Raw genomic sequence first — 16,602 nt, 5'->3', positions numbered from 1 at the left:
AGTGGTGTAGTGGTGGAAACGTGTTCTGTGGAGGGACTCATCGTGCTTCTCTATCTGGCTTGTGATGAATTAGTCTGAGTTTGGCGATGCCAGGGTAACGTTTCCTCTCCCCTTTGACTCTGCCCAGTGTAGAAGGTGCATAAAGATATCGTTGGGTGAGTTTGGTGTGGGAAAACGTGATGCACTGAGGACGTGTCCTGGGACTGGACGCCTTATAACTCGGAGAGGTAACGGGACAGGGTGAAACGGGGACCATGAGACAGAGGGGCTGCCCCAGGTGGTAGCTCCAAGATGCCAGTAGCAGAGAAGCCAAGTCCTGACCATATCGGCAAACTAGTTTCCTTAAGAGATAAAGAGGTCTCGGAACCGCGGCTTGAGTATAGGACTCTCACGTCCTGGACTGTAGTACGTTGTGGGGTTGTGGTGAAGGCAGGTGAACTAGTGGAGATAGAAACCCAATGAGATAAGAGAAAGGAACTGCGACTGTGTGTGAAGATGCTCCGTGTGTTGAAGGAAACGTTCATTAAGCTGTGCACCCGCTATCTTTTGCACATACTCCTCACCAAGTTATCGTTCAGTAAAAAGTTTATTTTTGGCTGGTGGTCCCCCTCATCGAAGTCCTCAGCATCTAGTCCTGGCCAATCAGAGTAATCGGTAACATGTATTCTGCAAGGGCGTAGTGCCCCCATCAATGAAGTCAAACACCCAGGCAGAACCTCCACCTTCATGTAACGTGCCGGGCATGGAAACGAGTTCCTCGCCCACAGCTACCACCCTGCGCCACTTTACAGATTCACCCCTAGAACCATACATAAATGCTAGCCACCTTAGGGAGAGACCCAAGTTGGGCTAAATGTAGCGGGATGAAAGAGACCGAAAAGCCCTCTACTTAAAGGAAATACATAGTAGATGCTTTCCTGAAACGGAAAGTACTTGCAAGCAGCATAATACAAAGAATAGCAGGTTTACCCAGAATCCTTTGCAGTAGGCGGAGCTATGCAAATCATCTCTTTCCACCCCAGTCTAATCCACAGCGCTTGGAACCGCCAAGCGTGCAATGCTGCGGATTAGTTTCTAAATTTACACAGCCAACCAATTCCTACCTGTGGACACGTGTTTCGGGCTTTAGGCCCTCATCAGCACAGGGCTGGAATTGGTTGGCTGTATGGAGTGGGGCTCGGTGAGCAAGCGATACATAAATGCTAGCCACCTTAGGGAGAGACCCAAGTTGGGCTAAATGCTCACTGAGCCCCACTCCATACAGCCAACCAATTCCAGCCCTGTGCTGATGAGGGCCTAAAGCCCGAAACACGTGTCCACAGGTAGGAATTGGTTGGCTGTGTAAATTTAGAAACTAATCCGCAGCATTGCACGCTTGGCGGTTCCAAGCGCTGTGGATTAGACTGGGGTGGAAAGAGATGATTTGCATAGCTCCGCCTACTGCAAAGGATTCTGGGTAAACCTGCTATCCCCTAGAACCAAGCACCTGTTCTCTGCTTTATTTGCAGCTTCAAATGAGCCTTTGTGATAGGACCCCACTGTTGTCAGGACATGGGCTCCTCATTATCAGATGACCCTCAGGGGGGCAAGTGCAATCATAGCTGAAAATTATTCATAGTTTCTGACTTTTACAGAAAATAAGCATAAATTGAAGTATAAAATATAAGCCTGATCCCCAGAATTGGATGTTTTTTTTTTTTGTTTTTTTTAGTTGCCTTTTTTTAATTTTTATTGTCTCTTGAATATTCTAGGAATATGAGAAGAAATTACAGGACCAGGATGTTGGCACTGCAGAAACGCATTTGGATACTCATCGGATTATGGTTGCCAAATATCTCCACAAGGTAAGTCATGCCCGATGATATAGACAAAAGAAGGTTTATCCATATGCAGCAGCGCTGAACTTGTTATTGGAAGGTGTACCTGAAAAAGGTTGTCCAAGTCATATGTTGATGATCTAGTCTTGGAATAGGTCAGCAATACCAGGTCAGCGGGGGCTACAAACCTGGTTCCCCCATCAATCAGCTGTCTACAACTCCTGCTGCTGCAAAATGTACACAGTGTACACCCCGGCTCCATACACCGTGTAGTGGCCGTTCTCTGGTACTGCAACTCGGCTCTCATTCATTGAAAAAGAATCTGAGCTGCAGTACCAGAGGCGGCCACTACACAGTGTATGGCGCTGTTTTGGTCTTCCGGCTGCATACACTCTGTATCTAGACACTCTGTAAACAGTTGTGTGGTGGTGGTCCCACCAATCTGATGTTGATGATCTATCGGCTTACACGTCAATTTAGAATGCCTAGACCACCCTTTAGACCGGGCTTCATATGGGGCCAACACATTGTCATAGAAGACCAAAGACAAGGGAAGCCTAGACGATTACAATATATAGCAGAGGAATTGATGTTTCCTATTTAAATGATGCCTAATTTTATTTTTCATGTTGCCAGGTTAGGGAATCTGTGATAAATCGATTCCTGATAGCTAAACATCATTTCATTCTTTCTGACTTGGTGGTTGAAGAGCATATTCCTACTCTTGGGTAAGATGAGCTACGTATGTCTCATTATTTACTACAATGGGTTTCCAGCCATTGTCTGTTGTGTAAAATGATTTGGGAGCCTCCAAAGTAAAAATTTCTCCTGCAAACTTTACAAACTCAAAAGTACCGACTCCTAGAGACCCCACCATGAAGAGTCCCAAAATTCACAACGCAATTAATCAAAATCCAAATATAAAGGGGAGGTTACCATCCACCTGATGTACAACCCCCCACAAAAATTTTGCAACCAACTGCAAGAAACCCCTCACTCCAGCTCTTCGAAATGACCTAAATTGGAGGGTGGGACCTTTACTCTTGGTGCCTCGTGCCAATTGATATCCCCCACCCCCTCTCAGACCCCCTTTAAACTGTTGACCCCACAAAGACTGTGCTTCTTCTTTTATTAATTTAACCCATGCTTGCCCTAGAAAGCTGAGTCATGGGTCACTGCGCCCATGGCTCTGATGTGGGCTTTGTCTATCCTTGACTGCAGTAGTGTATAGGTTTCCCTCCGACTGTTCCCTTACTACCACTCAACCATTTCACATCACCACTCCACTCCCTATGGATCCCAACTCGGCAAGCACTCATACCACCTTTCTTTGGATGAATTGGCCAAATCGGCCTTTTATTATACAAACATTACAACAATAAATATCTTGTCAGTAAGGAGCTACTTGGAGCTCCAAAACCTGGTGGAAACCAATAAATAATAATGAACCATCCAGTATTACAGCCAGCTGCAACCACAGGCTGGGGGTGGCACCTTGTGTTTCCAGAAAACCTTTTCTTATAACACCGACTCCCAGGGACCCCACCATGAAGAGTCCCAAAATCCACCAAGCAATTAACCAAAATCCAAACATAAAGCCGAGGTTACCATCCACCCGAGGTACAATCCCCTACCACAATTTTGCCACCAACTCCAAGAAACCCTCACCACCACCACAACAAGCATTACTTGACTCCTCATAATGCGAGTCACCCCATCAAAAGAAATGCCCATTCCACTCCTCCTTGAATGCTCAAGGTCCATACATGAATCCCAACTTCATTCATGGTGCCAAAAATTCCTACCTCGGACTCCAGATCTGGGTGCCTCACTACAACCCCTCCCTTCATTGCAATAACCCTTCCCACGCTCCTGTTCACTTTTATCCCGGTCTTATTAATCCTTTCCACAGACCGAGCAGCGCGACAAGCTTTTCTGGGCACTATATCCGACCACACTCGCTTAATTTTCGGATAAGTTGTCCATACCAAAGATCTCAACAATGACTGGCAAATCGGGGAACTGGGTGGCCCGATGAATAAATAAATCTAGGTAGTGAATAACTGACGTTATCCTGGAAACATTGCATACAACCCACTCCAAAAAACTAACTAAATGCTTCAAAATAAGCATAAGAAAGGGAGCAGCCCGTGGGGAGACAGCTATCCACAAAATAAGTGACCTCCCATAAACAACCCAACAAATGTAAACTATCCAGGTGCAGCGGCAACAAACTAAAAGCAGACTCAATATCTGTTTTCGCCAATAATGCCCCTTTACCATACTCCCTAACCCAACCATAGGTTACATCAAAAGACCCAAAGCTCTGGGTCTATGCCGTCATTAACCGATAACAAGATATGGTTTTAGACTGGTGAGCCATGACTATGTAATCACATACAGTACTTATTGTCCCGGCAATATTTTTTTTATTTTTTAGAGATGCCAAAATATGGTTATATGTTAACTGTGTTGGACTGGGGTGCCAAGGGACCACCTGTGACATTGATTCTGGGATCCCACAGTTCAGCTACATGGAATATTTCCAGGCCCTTTTTCATAAATTTGCCTATGCTTCGTTTTAATAATAATAGTTGTAAAAAGCTGAGTAGTTTTTTAAATGAATAATGAGATGCTGTCCTTGTCTGTACATGTTTCATTAAGTGTATTGCGCCAATTACCACTCATGTAGGGTAATGGGAAGCAAACTCCTGCATAGGGGCCCACCGGGGATTTATCTGTGCCCCCGTGGGCCAGTCCGAACTGGGAAATAAAAGTATATTAGTAAGTTCTATACATTCATATTATGAACACATCAGAAGATATTTATATTTAAGTGGACAAACTCTTTTATGACATGCAATAACCACTTTACCCCAGCAATGAGGGCCTTGTATCACTGACATTTTATCTCATTCTTATAGTATGTTGTTCGTTTCTCCATGTGTCTATGTTATTTTGATCTATATTTATACTCTCTTACTTCTGCTTTGCCTTTTATACTAAGTTCTGGTGGCTCTGGGTATGTCATCCATCATTCTTCTAGTCTTCACTGCACTGGCAATAAACCAAGGCTGTCTCCATATCTACCATACCACCGTTACCAATGTGTTACAGCTATGAAATTCCACCCATGCATTATATTTCTATGACTTGGCCATTACCTTCAATATCACTCCTTGGTTATTGCCTGTGTAGGAATAAGTAAAAAAACAACAACAAAACTCTCACCATAAAGTTGCCATAAAATGTAAGGTTGTAAGATGACTCATGTATTCGAACATGACTGCCGAGCCTCCTCATTCAGGTCCTAATAGAAGGAACGGCATCGTAGTCTGTTCTCAGCCATTTCTTGAGCCATGTTTAGGGCCTGAGATCTTTGGGTTCCTAGAATCTAAAATGGTTTCATTTTTAATATTTTCTAAATTTGGGTAATATCTGTGTAAAATCAAAATCACGTATTTTCCATTTCCAACTATTTCAATGTTTCCAGTTTTTTTTTTTTGCAGCTTGTAACAACTTTATGGTGGTGTTTAGTCCAATAGTGATACCTAGTGTCAGTCCTCCGCTGCAGTCCTCACAGATGCCAATGAAACAGTGGTCTGTATCCTGTAAATACACTTGTCGGGAGACCACAACACCAAGCATGTTGGACAGAGACCGCTGGGAGTTGTAGTATTACAACAGCCGGAGAGGCACATACTGAAGACCACTGCTTTGTAAAATGGCTTGGAAAATACAATAATAATGGAATAATGCTGTGGTGCAGCAGCCATAATGATTGCCACAATGCAAAGAAGGTGGATCAAAATACAAATCTTGAAGACCGGCTGTTAATATGGCGTACGGTGCACTTTGGGGGTGGCCAAACAGTTCAGTGCACCTTCCCCCTACTCCTTTTCAATGTCTGCCCACCTGTTTCTTGATTGACAGCTTTGTTTTTACAGGCGCCAGTGAAGAGCAGAGGCGGGAAGGTGCAATGCACGGTCTGGCCACTCCCAGGTGCACTGAGCACTTTTATGACATATTTGATCAAAGAGTAGATGAAATCAGTGTGTAAATCTGGCATATTGGTAGTACATTACTGCAGTTTCATTTATTTTCTGCTATCTGATATACATTTGCCAGCCTCTCGTCCGCCGTTTTTGACCACCGTCCTGTCTCCCACCATGACCATGAATAATTGGGAATCGCAAAGTGAGACCTGTTCATTGCTACTTGCACCCATTGCTGTCCATTCTCTTGCACTTCTCCAAGCCATCTCAACAGGGCTTCACTGAGGACTGCTGCATAGTTAGACCTGTAGATTATATAATGTAATATACAGGCCAGTAATGGTTTCTACTCACGTCTCAGGATCCTGGGAATGGATCTGTTCAAGTTAGCGGAACCAAAGCGTCCACTGAAGCCCAGGAGAAAAGAGCGGAAGAAGGTCACTGCTCAGAACCTTTCTGACGGGGACATTAAGGTCCTGGTGAATGTCGTCCGTGCTTATGACATACCAGTCAGAAAACCCACGTCTAGGTGAGAGAACTATTCCAAGACTTTACTGCTGCTTGTTGGGTCATCCCTGGACCATGTTTGCAGACCTAGATAGGGCAAGGGTGGTCTCACTAAATCTATTTTATAGGCCCCAATCAATGTCATGCTCTCCTCCGGAGCGATCCACCAAACATTGTAAAAAAAATCCTAATAATTTTTTTTATTTTTCACTCTGATTCTCAGTAGAATCTGTATGGACCACTGTGCATAGAAAGGAAAACAGCCTGCACATTGGAGAAAATGTAGCAACACACAAAAGAAAAAAGGATATCTGTATAAAGCAGGTTATATACGCTGAATAGCAATTATTATAGTTTATTGGGTGAATCATTACAAATAATCTACGTGGCAGAAAATTGTATTAAAAATATTTCAAAATTGCACAGCAGCACAAATCTAAATACTAGACCTAGCAATACACCAAACTGTATGAAATGTTAGTCAGTATGCATGACCCGCTTTATATAGATAGTCGTTAGGAGCGAATGTGCTGGGATATGACGTTATCTGAGCATGCTCTTGTGCTAACCGAGTGTCTTCGGCGGCTGCATCTCTCGCGGCTGTTTGATGGCCGCAATAAATGTTTGGATTGCCTAACAAACAGGAAATTCCTGTATGTGTTGCGGCTGTCGAACAGCTGGGAGCCATGCAGCCGCGGGGACTCGAACACATTTTTCAGGATACACCGTGGTTGTCAGAAAGGTACCGTTTGCTCCCTGCAATCATATGGGCCTGGCTCTTTCTAGGCTCACAGGATGCTGGTTCTGTTCTACGTATGATGCTGTTAGTTCAGCCACAAAACCCAAGGTCGGGCCTAGAATTGCAGCCTTATTATGGATGGAATATGATTGTCAGCTTCTTTATGAATAATGATCGTTATTCCTCACTACCGCTCCAATACTCCCTTCTATAGAGGAGGAGTAGATTCTTTAGGGAGCCCTGAACATTTCTTTGTATGAACGTCACAAAAGTGGTGACCCTGTATTTCCATAATGGAGGAGAGCTTTCTCTATCGCCTCATTTGGGGGACACAGGAAACCATGGGTGTATGCTGCTGCCACTAGGAGGCTGACACTATGCACAAAAAAAGGTAGCTCCTCTGCAGTGTACACCCCACCGACAGGAAATAGGATATTCAGATTAGCTTAGTGTCAGTAGGAGGTGGACACGTGTCTTTCATTAGACCCATTTCTACCTCAGTGTGCGTAGTTCCTTTTCAGGTTTCCGGAGGGATACAGTGTGAACGGTCACAACTGTACTCCCACAAAGAGACTGAGTACGGCGTGTACTGCCACCCCGTATCCTCATACGTCTAGTCGGCAGGACCCCAGCCCCTAACACAGAAGCGTGTTGAGGTGATCCGATCGTCGGTCCTGCCTTCGTCTCCCACCCACTCGCCCACCAGAGCCTGTCGGTTTGAGGAGACGCGGACGTCCCACAGCGCTGGATTATCAGACGTCCGACCTTTCTTGGATGGGGAGGTCTTTCCTTGTCATTTTCTTGGAATCCTTAGTCCAACCGTTTGAAAAGAGGGAAGCTTCTCGGTTTCCTATATTCCCTCTCTCCTGAGCTCACTGCGAACTGGACCACTTCTCCGTCTATGGACCATCCGGTTTCCAGATCTTCCACCAATACAGTCCTCCTCTCCCAGAGAGAGCATCCCTCAAGGATACCAACGGCAGACTAATGGCAAGGTCAACCTTGAAGTGTCCACTGTTACAATGTGCCCTGCCTTTGTCTACACCTGGGCAGCAAAGTTTATAGATGCATGGGCTAAGCGGCTCCATCTGGGCTTTCTTTCTGGAGTCCGATCGGAGGAAATGGCTGTCCTCGCGAACCAATTTACTCTTGCAGGGAAGTACATGGTATCCGCCTCCTCGGATGCCGCTGCAGGTGCTACTTGGACATCCAGCAATATCGTGGTCATCCGAAGGACCATTTCACTTAAGGCGTGGCAGGCGAACTTATCCACATAGAAGTTCCTCACCAACCTATCTTTCCAGGGTTCCCGTTGGTTTGGCTCCAAGCTGAACCAAATTATTAATGAGGTCTCTGGAGGGATAAGCTCTATTCTTCCTCAGACTAAACCTTGTCGTTCTCCTAGTGTTTTTTTTCCTCAGCGTGACTCGTTGAGATCTAACGGAGGAGTCCATCCTTGTCTTTCAGGATGAAATCTCTTCGTTCAGTAATTGCTTCCTGGGAACCACATGTGCTTTCCTTTGTCCTATGGAAGCCTTTATCCAGGTTCTCATTTCTTCAGGACATCGGAGATTCCTGTTTTCTATTCGCCACGACAGCACCCACTAGAGAGAGAGAGGGGATCCGCCCCTAGGAACAGGAAACCTACAGAGAGATAAAAGGGGCGGCCCCCCCTCGCTCCTCAGTTGGTTTCCTGTTCCTAGATGGGAACCCACAGAGAAGACTCCAGTGGATGGTATGGTCGAAGAGGAAAACCTGGCTGGACTGCCACCTGTTCGTCTCTGCTGAGCGGCAGGGGCTCCAGAGCGGGTAACAGAGTCGGGGAATGATCCTGTTGGCTCCCCCTCTTCTGGTTATCCTGCTGTGAAGTAGCAAACAGCTCCCTGCTGGGACACTGTTTGAAAACCCCCCGCTGGAAAGTGCATAGCGGCGCCTGCCTGGCCGGCCTGAATGGCGAACAAGTAAGTGCAGGGTGAGCACTTACCCAATAAACCTTCCAGCTTCTCCTCATACCGCACATGGCTGATGAGTGACTATTCCCAGCGTCGGCGGTTATATGGGGCCATGGAAGAAGCCGGCATATGGCGAAAAGGCTGCAGATGCAGCGCATCCAGCATAGCAGGCACACGCGCGGTGGCGTTGGCGTCCCGGAAGTGGTTGGTTGAACTTCCAGGTTCGCGAGGCTTGAGCACCATTTCCGGGGGACACGCCATGTTGGATTCACCTGAGCGGTGCGATCCACCCTGGCGGTGAAGCCTTGATCACAGACGGAGGTAAATAAAAAAACAAAAACCATGGAACGGCAGGAAGGGGTGTGTTTTTGGAAGGAGCCTATATTATAAAAGGCATCTCAACAGAGGGTTGTGTGCGCTATCATGTCGTCCCAGGAGGAGGTCACTGAGCGCCCTATGGAGGAGTTAATGTTACCCGTTGGTGATACCAGGAGGAAGAGTAGTGGACACTCGAAAGTGAGTGACTCCACTGACAAATCGGGAAAAAGTCATCCCGTTCTACACCCCAGGCCGATCAAACAACCCGGCAGTCGGTATATAATTATATTTCCGGGTGAGTGTATAGACAGCTTCGTGGAAGCTTATAGTAGTCTCTTCTGCTTGTGTTTTTTATAGGCAAAAAAGACAGGGAAGTCTAAGCACAAACAGTGTGCAATATGCACCGAGCCCCTGCCTGACTCTTATATAAAGAAATTGTGTCAGATTTGTATAAATAACACCTTGCAGCAGGAGAGTTCGGTCAAGATGAATGAGATTCGTCTCATGATCCGTGAAGAGCTTCAGTCTTTAGGTGGTGGCCCATCTATGAATATTGAGAGGAGAAGCAGGAGAGCACCTTCACCTAGAGCAGATACGTCTGCAGAAAGTAGGGAGATTGATTCTGACATCTCTCAGATTTCGTGTTCCTCTGAAGAGGAGGATTATGTCTGTTTTCCTACTGATGGTGTGAATAATTTGGTGAAATCAGTAAGGAGCACAATGGGGTTATCAGAATCCAAGGAACCTCAGACGCCGCAGGAGGTTATGTTTGCAGGTCTCTCCCAGCGAAAGGGTCATGTATTTCCTGTAAATCAGACCATTAAATACCTTGTCAAAAAGGAATGGAGTAAGCAGGGACAATAAGGGTTTGTACCGATATCTTGTAAGAGACGTTACCCCTTTGACGATGAGGACTTGGCCACCTGGGCTAAGGTGCCAAAAGTAGATGCGGCAGTAGCATCCACCTCTCGCCATTCCTCTTTACCTGTAGAAGATGCTCGTTCTTTGTCTGATCCAATGGACAGAAAATCAGACGCGCTTCTAAAAAGATCATGGGAAGCTTGTATCACCGCATTTAAACCGGCAATCTCCGCTACGTGCACTGGCAGGTCTATGCTGGTTTGGCTAGACCAGCTGGATCAGAACATCAAGAGTGGTGTATCCAGAGAAAAATTGGGTGCCTCTATTCCCTTGATTAAGGGTGCTGCGGCCTTTCTATCAGATGCCTCAGTAGACTCGCTCCGCTTAGCAGCCAGAACAGCTAACCTTACTAATACAGCTCGGCGAGCGTTGTGGTTAAAAAATTGGAAGGGGGATGACCAGTCTAGGTCTAAACTGTGTGCCATACCCTGTTGGGGGTGAGTACCTTTTCGGAGCTGTCCTGGATGATATACTGACCAAGGCGGGTGAGAGGAAGAAGGGGTTCCCTAATCCCTTTATTCCTTCTTACTGAAGGGCGTTCAGGAAGCCACCATTTGGCAAGAAAAGAGACTTTATGGACCGCTGGAGTAACAATGAGTTCAGGCAAAAGGGAAACTTATTCAATAAACGTCCCTTCAAACCAGCGGATAAATTCCGTTAATCCTATTCTACCTGTAGGAGGTAGATCGCTAAAGTTTGTTAATCAATGGAAAGAAATAACAGCTAATTCATGGGCCATAAATTTAGTATCTTCAGGCCTCACCTTAGACTTCATCCGGACACCTCTGGATTCTTTCCTTCTAACTTCCTTAAAATCTAGGCTACAGCAGGAAGCACTTGAACTTGAAATTAAATCTCTCTTAACCAAACGGATTTTAATAGAGGTTCCGTCATCTCAGATAGGGAAGGGATTTTATTCTCCCTTGTTTCTGATTCGGGGGGTTCAAGAGAGGCCTGGATGTCTTCCTGGAGCAGAACAATATTGTATCATACAATTAGGTTCTGTAGAAGGACGTAGATCTGGGGATTTATTATGATGGAATATAGGCTGAACTGGATGGACAAATGTCTTTTTTCGGCCTTACTAACTATGTTACTATGTATTACTAAGCCTGATGGATCTTTCAGAACTATAATAAATTTAAGGAAATTGAACACCTTCATAAGATCCAAGACATTTAAAATGGAATCCATTCGTTCAGCTATAAAAAATTTATTTCCAAACTGTTATATGGTAGTCTTGGATCTTAAGGATGGTTATTACCATCTTCCTATACACCAGTTACACCAGCAGTTTCTTCGGGTGGCAGTTTTAATGAATGGTCAGGTTTGTCACCTACAGTTCAGAGCAATGCCCTTTGGGTTATCTATGGCCCCGAGAGTGTTTACTAAATTGTTATTAGAAGTGATGTCCTTTCTACGGTTAAAGGACACACTGGTCATTCCGTACCTAGATGACCTGTTGATTATAAGAAAATCCCCCCTTCAGTGTGAACAAAGGTTGGAGGAAATTGTGTTTTCTCTGCAAACACTTGGCTGGATTATCAATTGGGAAAAATCCAGACTCCAACCAATAACATGTCAAACATTTCTTGGACTCCATAGTTAATAAGGTAAACTTAGCGATTGAAAAACGCAGTATGTCATTAAGGAGTGCCATGTCCTTACTAGGTTCACTGACTTCATGTATTCCTGCGGTTCAGTTGGCACAATTTCATACTAGACAGCTGCAGAAATTTGTGTTAGAAAAAGACATTAAAAATCGGGGACGTTTGTATCAGACAGTTTTTCTAACGTTAGAGGTGGTTCACTCCCTTTCATGGTGGTTAGATTGGGGAAATCTCTCGAGAGGAGTTCTGTGGGTAATAACTCCTCAAACATAGTGACCACAGACGCTAGTCCAGAAGGCTGGGGGGCACATTTTCAGGAGCAGATGGTTCAGGGTGTTTGGTCCAGATCGGAATCTTATAATTCTTCTTATGTTAACCCCTTCCCGACCTTTGACGCCACGTAGGCGTCATGAAAGTCGGTGCCATTCCGACCCATGACGCCTATGCGGCGTCATGGAAAGATCGCGTCCCTGCAGATCGGGTGAAAGGGTTAGCTCCCATTTCACCCGATCTGCAGGGACAGGGGGAGTGGTAGTTTAGCCCAGGGGGGGTGGCTTCACCCCCTCGTGGCTACGATCGCTCTGATTGGCTGTTGAAAGTGAAACTGCCAATCAGAGCGATTTGTAATATTTCACCCATTATAACGGGTGAAATATTACAATCCAGCCATGGCCGATGCTGAAATATCATCGGCCATGGCTGGAAATACTAGTGTGCACCCACCCCACCCCTCCGATCGCCCCCCCAGCCCTCCGATCTGGCCGGTACACTGCTCCGGCTCCCCTCCGTCCAGTGCTCCGCTCCCCCCCGTGCTCTTGTCCGCTCCCCCCGTGCTCCAATCACCCCCCCGTGCTCCAATCACCCCCCCTGCACTCCGATCCACCCCCCCCCGGTGCTCCGTTCCACCCCCCCCCGTGCTCCATTCCAGCCCCCCCGTGCTCCGTTCCACGCCCCCCGTGCTCCGTTCCACCCCTCCCGCACTCCGATTCCCCCCCCGTGCTCCGATCCCCCCCCCCGTGGTCCCCCCCCACCCCATCATACTTACCGATCCAGCCGGGGTCCCGTCCGTCTTCTCCCTGGGCGCCGCCATCTTCCAAAATGGCGGGCGCATGCGCAGTGCGCCCGCCGAATCTGCCGGCCGGCAGATTCGTTCCAAAGTGCATTTTGATCACTGAGATAGATTATATCTCAGTGATCAAAATAAAAAAAATAATAAATGACCCCCCCCCCTTTGTCACCCCCATAGGTAGGGACAATAAAAAAATAAAGAAATTTTTTTTTTTCCACTAATGTTAGAATAGGGTTAGGGTTAGGGGTAGGGTTAGGGCTAGGGTTAGGGTTAGGGCTAGGGGTAGGGGTAGGGTTAGGGTTAGGGCTAGGGTTAGGGTTTCGGTATGTGCACACGTATTCTGGTCCTCTGCGGATTTTTCCGCTGCGGATTTGATAAATCCGCAGTGCTAAACCGCTGCGGATTTATGGCGGATTTACCGCGGTTTTTCTGCGCATTTCACTGCGGTTTTACAACTGCGATTTTCTATTTGAGCAGTTGTAAAACCGCTGCGGAATCCGCACAAAGAAGTGACATGCTGCGGAATGTAAACCGCTGCGTTTCCGTGCAGTTTTTCCGCAGCATGTGTACAGCGATTTTTGTTTCCCGTAGGTTTACATTGAACTGGAAACTCATGGGAAACTGCTGCGGATCCGCAGCGTTTTCCGCAGCGTGTGCACATACCTTTAGAATTAGACTATGTGCACACGGTGCGGATTTGGCTGCGGATTCGCAGCAGTGTTCCATCAGGTTTACAGTACCATGTAAACATATGGAAACCAAATCCGCTGTGCCCATGGTGCAGAAAATACCACGCGGAAACGCTGCATTGTATTTTCCGCAGCATGTCAATTCTTTGTGCGGATTCCGCAGCGTTTTACACCTGTTCCTCAATAGGAATCCGCAGGTGAAATCCGCACAAAAAACACTGGAAATCCGCGGAAAATCCGCAGGTAAAACGCAGTGCCTTTTACCCGCGGATTTTTCAAAAATGGTGCGAAAATATCTCACACGAATCCGCAACGTGGGCACATAGCCTTAGGGTTAGGGTTGGAATTAGGGTTGTGGTTATGGTTAGGGGTGTGTTGGGGTTAGGGTTGTGGTTAGGGGTGTGTTGCGGTTAGGGTTGTGTTTAGGGTTATGGCTACAGTTGGGATTAGGGTTAGGGGTGTGTTGGGGTTAGTGTTGGAGGTAGAATTGAGGGGTTACCACTGTTTAGGCACATCAGGGGTCTCCAAACACAACATGGCGCCACCATTGATTCCAGCCAATCTCGTATTCAAAAAGTCAAATGGTGCTCCCTCACTTCCGAGCCCTGACGTGTGCCCAAACAGTGGTTTACCCCCACATATGGGGTACCAGCATACTCAGGACAAACTGCGCAACAATTACTGGGGTCCAATTTCTCCTGTTACCCTTGTGAATCAAAAAAAATGCTTGCTAAAACATAATTTTTGAGGAAAGAAAAATGATTTTTTATTTTCACGGCTCTGCGTTGTAAACGTCTGTGAAGCACTTGGGGGTTCAAAGTGCTCACCACATATCTAGATAAGTTTCTTGGGGGGTCTAATTTCTAAAATGGGGTCACTTGTGGGGGTTTCTACTGTTTAGGCACACCAGGGGCTCTGCAAACGCAACGTGACACCCGCAGACCATTCCATCAAAGTCTGCATTTCAAAAGTCACTACTTCCCTTCTGAGCCCCGACGTGTGCCCAAACAGTGGTTTACCCCCACTCATGGGGTATCAGCGTACTCAGGAGAAACTGGACAACAACTTTTGGGGTCCAATTTCTCCTGTAACCCTTGGGAAAATAAAAAATTCTGGGCTAAATAATTATTTTTGAGGAAAGAAAACGTATTTATTATTTTCACGGCTCTGCATTATAAACTTCTATGAAGCACTTGGGGGTTCAAAGTGCTCACCACACATCTAGATAAGTTCCTTTCGGGGTCTAGTTTCCAAAATGGGGTCACTTGTGGGGGGTTTCTACTGTTTAGGCACATCAGGGGCTCTGCAAACGCAACGTGACGCCCGCAGAGCATTCCATCAAAGTCTGCATTTCAAAACGTCACTACTTCAATTCCAAGCCCCGGCATGTGCCCAAACAGTAGTTTACCCCCACATATGGGGTATCACCATACTCAGGAGAAACTGGACAACAAATATTGGGGTCAAATTTCTCCTGTTACCCTTGGGAAAATTAAAAAATTCTGGGCTAAATAATTATTTTTGAGGAAAGAAAACGTATTTATTATTTTCACGGCTCTGCATTATAAACTTCTATGAAGCGCTTGGGGGTTCAAAGTGCTCACCACACATCTAGATAAGTTCCTTTCGGGGTCTAGTTTCCAAAATGCGGTCACTTGTGGGGGGTTTCTACTGGTAAGCCACATCAGGGGCTCTGCAAACGCAACGTGACGCCCACAGAGCATTCCATCAAAGTCTGCATTTCAAAACGTCACTACTTCACTTCCGAGCCTCGGCATGTGCCCAAACAGTGGTTTACCCCCACATATGGGGTATCAGCGTACTCAGGAGAAACTGGACAACAACTTTTGGGGTCCAGTTTCTTCTGTAACCCTTGGGAAAATAAAAAATTCTGGGCTAAATAATTATTTTTGAGGAAAGAAAACGTATTTATTATTTTCACGGCTCTGCATTATAAACTTCTATGAAGCACTTGGGGGTTCAAAGTGCTCACCACACATCTAGATAAGTTCCTTTGGGGGTCTAGTTTCCAAAATGGGGTCACTTGTGGGGGGTTTCTACTGTTAAGCCACATCAGGGGCTCTGCAAACGCAACGTGACGCCCACAGAGCATTCCATCAAAGTCTGCATTTCAAAACGTCACTACTTCACTTCCGAGCCCCGGCATGTGCCCAAACAGTGATTTACCCCCACATATGGGGTATCAGCGTACTCAGGAGAAACTGGACAACAACTTTTGGGGTCAAATTTCTCCTGTTACCCTTGGGAAAATAAAAAATTGCAGGCTAAAAGATCATTTTTGAGAAAATAATTTTTTTTTTTTTTCATGGCTCTGCGTTATAAACTTCTGTGAAGCACTTGGGGGTTCAAAGTCCTCACCACACATCTAGATTAGTTCCTTTGGGGGTCTAGTTTCCAAAATGGTGTCATTTCTGGGGGATCTCCAATGTTTAGGCACACAGGGGCTCTCCAAACGTGACATGGTGTCCGCTAATGATTGGAGCTAATTTTCCATTTAAAAAGCCAAATGGCGTGCCATCCCTTCCGAGCCCTGCCGTGCGCCCAAACAGTGGTTTACCCCCACATATTGGGTATCTGCGTACTCAGGACAAACAGGACAACAATATTTGGGGTCCAATTTCTCCTATTATCCTTGGCAAAATAGGAAATTCCAGGCTAAAAAATCATTTTTGAGGAAAGAAAAATTATTTTTTATTTTCATGGCTCTGCGTTATAAACTTCTGTGAAGCACCTGGGGGTTTAAAGTGCTCAATATGCATCTAGATAAGTTCCTTGGGGGGTCTAGTTTCCAAAATGGGGTCACTTGTGGGGGAGCTCCAATGTTTAGGCACACAGGGGCTCTCCAAACGCGACATGGTGTCCGCTAACAATTGGAGCTAATTTTCCATTCAAAAAGTCAAATGGCGCGCCTTCCCTTCCGAGCCCTGCCGAGTGCCCAAACAGTGGTTTACCCCCACATATGAG

The 16,602-nt window shown here is 46.1% G+C and overlaps 1 protein-coding gene across 1 annotated transcript in view; it reads left to right on the top strand.

Annotated features, from left to right (window-relative positions):
* The window catches only part of CC2D2A (coiled-coil and C2 domain containing 2A), a 149,469-nt gene that overhangs the window by 92,914 nt on the left and 39,953 nt on the right, over positions 1-16,602 (top strand). Inside the window, exons 21-23 of the mRNA XM_069744723.1 lie at positions 1,752-1,844; positions 2,454-2,545; positions 6,174-6,341. Coding sequence (XP_069600824.1) covers positions 1,752-1,844; positions 2,454-2,545; positions 6,174-6,341 — 353 coding nt within the window. The remainder of the gene's footprint in view (positions 1-1,751; positions 1,845-2,453; positions 2,546-6,173; positions 6,342-16,602) is intronic.

This window comes from Ranitomeya imitator, chromosome 1, assembly GCF_032444005.1.
Source record: "Ranitomeya imitator isolate aRanImi1 chromosome 1, aRanImi1.pri, whole genome shotgun sequence".
Taxonomy (NCBI): Eukaryota; Metazoa; Chordata; class Amphibia; order Anura; family Dendrobatidae; genus Ranitomeya; species Ranitomeya imitator.
Note: the sequence above shows the minus strand (reverse complement) of the source record. Positions and strands in the feature narration are given on the sequence as shown.